At 33.9% G+C, this 8,324-nt stretch overlaps 1 protein-coding gene across 1 annotated transcript; it reads right to left on the reverse strand.

The window, feature by feature from the left end:
• Window positions 1-2,062: 2,062 nt before the first annotated feature.
• On the reverse strand, window positions 2,063-7,882 carry LOC107914056 (uncharacterized). The gene is made up of 3 exons (XM_016842779.2): window positions 7,206-7,882; window positions 4,926-6,179; window positions 2,063-2,745 (listed from the first exon to the last, which is right to left on the reverse strand). The coding sequence occupies exons 1-3, from the start codon at window positions 7,706-7,708 to the stop codon at window positions 2,130-2,132; spliced, it is 2,373 nt and encodes a 790-aa protein (XP_016698268.2). The 5' UTR covers window positions 7,709-7,882; the 3' UTR covers window positions 2,063-2,129.
• Window positions 7,883-8,324: the final 442 nt, after the last annotated feature.

Below are 8,324 nucleotides of genomic sequence, written 5' to 3' on the forward strand. Positions count from 1 at the left end.
GAAAGAATAAAATTTTACTAGTTTAATAGTTACCATTTGGATATACTAAAATTTCAAAATTCGAATAACAGAAAGATTAAAAATGCTTAGATTAGAGTACAAAAATTAAGCCTATAACTTAAGCACGGTATAAAGATTAATAGCATAATTTGAACATTGCACAAGAGTAGATGAAGAAGCATATCAGCTAAAGGTGTTGGATCATCCTAGTTATTTGCAGCAGCAAGATTGGGTTGCAGTGTCGTGGGATTAACATATGATCACGTAAATCATCTTGGTTAAAACAGAGAGTGAGTGAAAGTGAAAAAGAAGGAAGATAGGGAAATAGGATGGAATGAGTTTTAGTCTTTACTGGTGAAGACAAAACATTGGATTAATAATTCAACGCTGAATTGTTTTGTTTCTCTTGTAACACCCACGTGAACCCCCCCTCTCTTTCCTTTATAGACCCTTCACCCCTTAGGCCCCTTTCCCTTTGCTGTTTCTTTTTAATTACATAAGCCATGTTCAAGACAACTACTTATGCTCTGTCCTTTATTAAATCATATTGCTATACCTAATCACTTTATTTAGTAGTTTCCTTATTGCTAAGACTAACCACTTTTATTGAAAAGGATTCACTTATAAGATTTGTTAAATGTTCATGTAGACCATCACTGGGTTAATTGATTATTATAATTGTATCTCATAAAATCTTGTAGGTTTATATCTTTGATTATACAAGAGATTTCTCAAATCACATCTTAGTAGAGCACTTCATGATTCTATTAATAACACTTTATATGACAAAATAACTATTTAAAAAGAAACTGACGTCAAATTTCTCTATATAAATCCCTTCGTCTCCAAAAAGACTCCAAATACTCACTAATTACTTTAATTTTATTGAATTTCTTTCGTTATTCTCCACTATTCTCCAACCTCTACTAATAATTTCTAACATTACTATGTGAATCACTTGGAAACTTGTATCAACAAATATATATAACGAAGATATAAAACAAGAAAGAGGGGACAACTGGTGGTGGAGGAGCTTTGGATTGGTCGGTCTAAGAGTTTGGAAGTATGAAATCCTAGTCGTCTCGGAAGCAAGCACAATGATGGGGGATGGGGCTCCCACATGTTTTCCCAATCCCTACTCCCTCACTTCCCTTCCAACAATAATTGTCAACATCATTTCCATTTAAAATCTCCTAATCTATAAATATATATATACATTAAATGTTCAACTCACTCATTTCCATTCCATCCTACATATATAGACATAGAGACATAGAAAAGTTCATTATTTCTGCAAATACACAATGAAGGTTAGGCCTGCATATTTCATCTTATTATGTCTCTTCACAGCTGCTTTCTATCTACTTTCTTCTTCTTCTTCTTCTTCTTCTTCTTTAATCTTGCTTACAGGAAGGAGATCACTAGAGATGTCATTGCCTCACCACAAATACATATATCCCAAAGCAAAGGTAACATTGTTTATTTATGAAATTATAGAAGTTTTGAGATTGAAGATGGCTAAGTTTTTCTTTTTTCTTTCTGAAACTAAAGGAATTGAATGGTGTGAATGCAGGTGGTTGATGGTTCATCATGGGAAGGTTCTAACGGGCATATGGATGATGAGATTGTTAATTACCACTTAGATTACCATGGAGTCACTACTCATCCAACTCCAACCCCCAAACATCCTAAGCCTTAATTTTTTTTTTTTGTTTACTTTTGCCTTTATTTCTCTCATATATGCAATGCAACACACTGCATTGATGCTTAATATGTACCTCATCTGAAATCAATACATGGTTTGATTTTTTCTCCTACATTAGTTTTTTGAGTTTTTATTTACTGAGATTTCTAATACTTTCTTAAGTCAAAGCAAATTCAAATAGTTCAACTTTTATTTTCGAACTTTAAAATATGAAATACAATTAACCAAGAATCGGGTCTCTTAAGCAATGATTTTTTAATTTAACTCGACTTTCTCACTGTTTCGACTTGGCCCGACTAGGTTTACACATACAGTGCGAAGAGAAAGATGGTTGATACCTTGAGACGAATGAGGAGATTTTTACAAGATTTAATGAAAAATCACTTCCATTGTATAACATAATATACATCATATGCAGATGCAGTCAAATAGAATGCAGAGATAACATTCCGTTCATATACTGCTTTCTAACCTCCTCATACTTTTCATGCAATAGCTTATAGTTTGCAGTAACGTCATCATATGATACCTCATTACAGAACTTCGATTTCACATCCATGAACACCCTTTCGGCCATCTCTTTGTATTCAACATATACAGCAAATATATCTTTAATCTCTGTTGATCCAACATACCAATCCAAATCCCAATCATGTCCTTCAACACTTTCCCTCTCTTGGTTCAGATATCCTAACCACTTGATCTGCTGAAATGGGTCTTCATTTCTCTCAATAGCTGCTTCAACACTCTTCAATGCTTCCTGGAACCTCAATTCTCGGCTAATTTTGTTGATCAAATAGCTGAAAATGGTTCTTTGGCATTGATCAAGCCAGCTATTAGTGTTTGATTGCGAAGAAGCAGCAGCTACCAAGCATGCCTTACGGAAGGCAGGATCAGAATTACCAATTAAACCAATAACTATATGCAGAAGCCTGGTTGACATGACATTTAAAATTCCAGACAATGACTTTAACGAAGGATGAGAATTGTGTTGAGTACGTTTCCAACAAAACAGTGCTATGTGCATAAACCCCTCCCACCTGCGTAAATGAAGGAAAGAGTGTATGAGTTCTAATGTCGTATTATAAAAATTTACAACAGCCAAACCACATAAAACTGAATTCTAATTTAAAGTAAAATAAATCATTATAAAGTAATACAATATGCATATGGCCAAGCATAGCATAGCATATTTTTCAGCCGGCATCCCCAATTAGGAGCGTCTGGAGCTCCCCTAACCCAAAGAAACAGAAAGTACCAAAAGAGAAATAAATTAAAATAGCATCCAAGTAAGATCCGTCATATTGTAGAATTATGGCAAAAAAATCGAACTTAATGAATCCGATCCACTCAAAATCATCATAAGCTCAATCATGACAAGATCAAATATACAAGAGATGCCCAGAGACATTGACCAAATAAATTGTCCTAATGTCCCACGGACAACTATGTCTGAAGTCTAAACTAAATAATTTTGTCAACAACATGGGTCATTCCACATGCAATGTTCAACTATCAACTTTTAAATGGTCACCACAATCAATCAAAATCATTTTTAATCTATATAGGAATTTACATTAAAGAGAAGGAAAAAAGGACTTATTTTCATATTAGCAACAACCACCTATATTTATCATGGAAGTGTATAATTAATTTAGAAACAATGAAAACTGGAAAAAGAAATGTAAATACAAACATCCTTTATTATTTTTTTCTTGATAGGGGTAGGGGTAGAGGTTGTTCAAAGATCGAACTCATGATTGGTCTAAACTAAAAACTCAAATACAAGTCCTTTGCCACTACCCATGTGGTTCAGTTGACAAAAGTCCAATTATTAGTACCTGATAAAAACTAGAATTGCTAATCTTGTTAAAAGTGATGAGGTACCTGCTTTAAAACCGAATTCAAACCTGACCTTAAAATAACTAAAAGAAGGGCGATCAAGTAAAAGAAATAGAACTTTGTCACAATAGCTAAGAAGGTATGCAAAAGAAAAATTGAAAAACTCCAAGAATTACCCAATGGTTTTTCATCATAGAAACCTAAGTTCTCCAAATTAAATGATATGGCAAACCGATACATACACTCATTTTGACCAAACATATCATCAGTCGTTTTCTATTGCTAAAAGCTTCAATATTGCTTCTTTTGCAGCAAAATGTCCAATCAGAAGGTAACTATCACCTGGGCACATGTTGCAATCAGTCGCTCATTCAATAAAAAATTAGATCCTTGCCATGTGCACAACAAGAGGAAAACTGAAGACAAGAAACGGGGACTACCTCACATGCCAACTGTCTAATAAAGGAACCTAATCACCAACAAGCTAATAAATGGTAATTTTTTCAATGAATTACTTCCCATACAAAATTTCGAAACAGATGAAGAAAAAGGATTTTGGAGAGGTGTGTGGTATATATGTTATAAGATTGTTATTTGAAACATGAGATAAACAAGTTACAAGTGTTGTTCAAGTTTATATAAAACATGAAAGACCAAAAATTATCTTCGAGGCACATGATTACAATTTGGATGAGACAAGCAGTAAATGAAAATCTCAGCTTCAATTCAGAGAGTTTAAGTAATAACTCGTCATATCTTAAATGTTAACATTTTTCACTGTTTCTTCCACAAAGTAGACAAACTGCAAAAATTTTCCAAAAACGATAAAAGCTATAAAACCTGTGTTAACTGAGTAAATTATTACCAGCAAAACTTCATCTACAATTATAAATTATTCCCCCATTCTTTTAACACTCTTTTATCATGGATATATGGTAATCTTTAAGAAACTACAGCGCAAAAAAATAGAAAACAAAATAAACAATAGTAAAGCAAGAAAGAGAATACATATGGAACCTCTATGAAAATCTAACACAACATCATACAAGAAATTAAAGCTCTTAGGCCAAATTATCTGGCAAGCAGCAATAATGCCTATTGCATTTATTATGTATCTGATGATAAAGTGAATAATATTTTTCTAGCCAAATCACAATGAAACTAGTGGAGTGAGCTTCAGTCTGTCCTAGAATATACAGATAGCATGTGACACTAATATCATGAGATAATCTCAAAAACCTAAAATGATTAATCTACATTAAGCAATAAAAAGTGAAGAGGCATTATTATTTAGGATGCAAGGCAAAATGGTTCATGGTAGTGAGCCTATACATTGACTCAACAGAATTTAAGAAACACTTATCAAAAGTTAACTTACTCAAACGGAGGTTCAACCTCAACTCCAAGTGTTAAGTGCAGGGAAAACCCAACAGATCCATCTTGCTTATTGTAATGTGTACATGCTTCATGAGGACAACCCCTGGGGATATATAGGACATCACCTTCATTAAGAAAAAAGTTATAACAGTCTCTTGTATCATCAATGGTTTCATTATTTAGAATGTTACAAGGGTCATATAATCGAGGTAACTGCCCATTTGGCTGAGAAAATATTTTCCACTGCTTAGATCCAAAAATTTGGCAGACAAATACACAATGGTCATCATAATGACGAGCCAACCCTTGAGAATTAGGTGGAGTTAAGTACATATTGGCACCTGCCGATGGTTGACCAAAGATTGAAGCTAACCTGTCTACAATAAGGGCAACCCTTTCAAAACGGAATTCCATTCCACGTAAAGCTACTGTATAACCATCACTATGTGCTTCTTGACACTTTAACATATCATCTAAACATAAAACATGTGGAGTCTTGACACGGCAAGAATCTGAATTTTCTTGAAAAAAGTGCACTTCTTGTTTAAATTGGTTATCTGTTCTTAGAACCCGTATGTCTTGTTCATTGATAAGAGGACATCCCAATTTATTTCTAACCTCCATCAGGAAATTAAGGATGTCTAACTCATCTGAATCAATGGGCAAGCAGGAAATTAGATCTTGAAGGATAGAAGAAAGAACCAAAGGGAATGAATCTTTAAAACAAAGAGATTGCATAAAGGATGTGAATATTTCATCCACCTCCAATGAAGCACTTGAGAACCTTCTCACAACACAAGGTAAGACCTCCCACTGGTTTAATATGAAATGTTTGAAATCATCCTCACTAGACCAAAATATTCTTCTTTCAACAATATTACTGGACATAAGGGCTGGAAATTGATCAACATTAATGGAAAGCCTAAAAATGCTTTCCGCCAGATCACTGATGGTAATATTGCTGAAATATAAGTTCATCCCTTGACCAGCTCCCAAAATATCACTGTTTATCATTTTTTTGTGAGCTTCTCTCCACACTTCTTTCAAAGAGACAGAAAAACATTCAGATAGTTTGCTCGGGATCTTTCTTAATTGCTCAATGTTGCATGTGTTTATGAGAATGATGGCAGCATTAAGAAGTAAAACTGGGAGTTCACCTTTCTGAAAGCCTATCCTGAGAGAAGCAATATTTACATCATCTCCAGTGCTTAAAGAAATCAGAGTTGATGATCCCTGAACCTCAAGGAATGCAAACCTGGCAATGATTTAGCACCTCAAGTTATAATTTTTAACAAACCTAAGAGCAATATATGCAAATATATATAGCCTATAACAACATCTTTTCAGGGGGAAAATGAAGGGACAAATTAATAATTGGAGTCTTCTTCTAACATATTGATAAAACATGCCATTCGAAATATAAATGTGAAACCATAAGGATTTTGGAAAAAGAAGTTAAATTGCTTTGTAACATTTCCATTCTGCAAGAATAAGAAGAAACTAAGTCCAAACAATGTATGTCTAAAATTTATTTATTATATGTTTTAGTCACTTAAATCTTACATTTCAGAGGAAATATAAAAAACACTTTGCTTATTATTGTACTCTTTAAGCGGAAGATACTTTACTTATTTTTGTGGCTATATGAGCCAGTGCATATGCCATTTATTCACTATATCACCCCCCCCCCCATTTTACAGTAAATGTAAAGTGAATAAATACCAAATCAAAGGGCATTGTCCATTTCTATGAATTTAAATAGCTAATTCTAATTTCTCAACATCAGAATGAAGTTTTAAGCAAATATCTAACTACATGTATACCGATTATTATGTGAATAAACTATGCAACTGACTATACGAGTTTGTTTATGCACAATGACAATGTAAAACAAGAAAATACATAATTGTGGTTCATGTTTCTTAGTTTCATCATCTATACCATACCATGTATCGTAAAACCCCTAAACAAAACTAAATATGCACTGCAACCACCCTCAATGGCATTTGTCAATTTATTGTTTTAGTTTATCACCAATATTTCTCTACATATTTGTATCTATCATCTAAATGTTCAAAGTATTAAATATAGACAACCACTTTATTTTTCTTTGCTCTTCACGGTAAGTTTGCAGTAGTCTAAACAGTAGTAGCACTAAGTTTGCAGTGGTCTAAATAGGAGTGATAACATGAATGAGTGATACAAGCAAAGCAAAGTAAATAATTGCAATAAGATTACTCGTTGGGCAATTATAAAAGAAAGAAAGAAAGAAAATACTGACATGAGAGTTTCCAAAGCAGAGAAATGGAGCAACCGTTGTCTTCCCAGACAAGTAGAGCAAATATCCAAAAGGCCATCGCAGGCAGCCATGGAGACGGCCTTTCGAGAAGTGGGTATCAAAGAAATCAAAGCCTTAAGCGTGTGAAAGTCAGAGACGACCTGGTGATTCATTTCAAAGGACAGGAGAGAAACCGCCCCAACAAATTGGGCGGTGAGGGTGGCGATGTAAGGGGATTTGGAGCGGAGAAGGAGAGGGCAAAGGGAGAGAATACAAGTGGCTTCGTGGGGTTGGATTGGATGGGAAAGGAATTTGGTTAAGCAATCCTTCACAACTGTATGAGTATTGGTATTAGTATGAGAGTGAGAGAGAGCGGCAGCCATTAACAGAGGGAAGGTTAGTGTATTACTCCTGCGATCAGTATTGCCTGTATTGGAATGGGATTGGGACTTTCTTTTGCGGTTTCCATTGTTGTTCTTCTTCTTAAACTCCTGCAAGTCTTCCATTTCCGCAACTCTAGAGTTTCAACTCTCTGTGTATGTGATGTAAATGTTGGCTGGTCGGAAGATTATTCTTAAATTATAACAATTCAGCTGCTCGCCTTGCTTCGCATCCGCTTGATTTTGGATTCCTTCCGTCATTTATTTGGGTTTTCATTGTTTTTTATTTGGATTATTCTCTTTTATTTTGGGGTAATTTAATCTAAATTAATGCTACTGAACTTGGCTAATTATTCTTCGTTGATATTAAACATGTGGCATTGACATCCAAATCACCTTACAGAACTTTTCAACTAGTCGTTTTTCAATAAGATTTTGATTTGATTTATTTAATTATTTTTAATTCAACTCCAAATAATTATTTGATTTAAATTTCATTTAGTCAAACTTAATTCAAAATACCTTCAATTAAGTCATAAGTTAAAATACGATCCATCACTTCTATTTATTCTAATATAGATTTGAATATATTCTAGTTTTCAATTCATAATAAGTTGGCCACCCATCTAGATTTGAAGGCTTAGCTGAAAAGTGAAAGAACTTAATTAAAAGTGACTTATTTTCTAAATGAGTCTAGTTTTGGGTAAAATTTATTTGGGTTAAGCCTGATCGGGCTCGAATT

Source organism: Gossypium hirsutum, chromosome D05 (assembly GCF_007990345.1).
Source record: "Gossypium hirsutum isolate 1008001.06 chromosome D05, Gossypium_hirsutum_v2.1, whole genome shotgun sequence".
Lineage (NCBI taxonomy): Eukaryota > Viridiplantae > Streptophyta > Magnoliopsida > Malvales > Malvaceae > Gossypium > Gossypium hirsutum.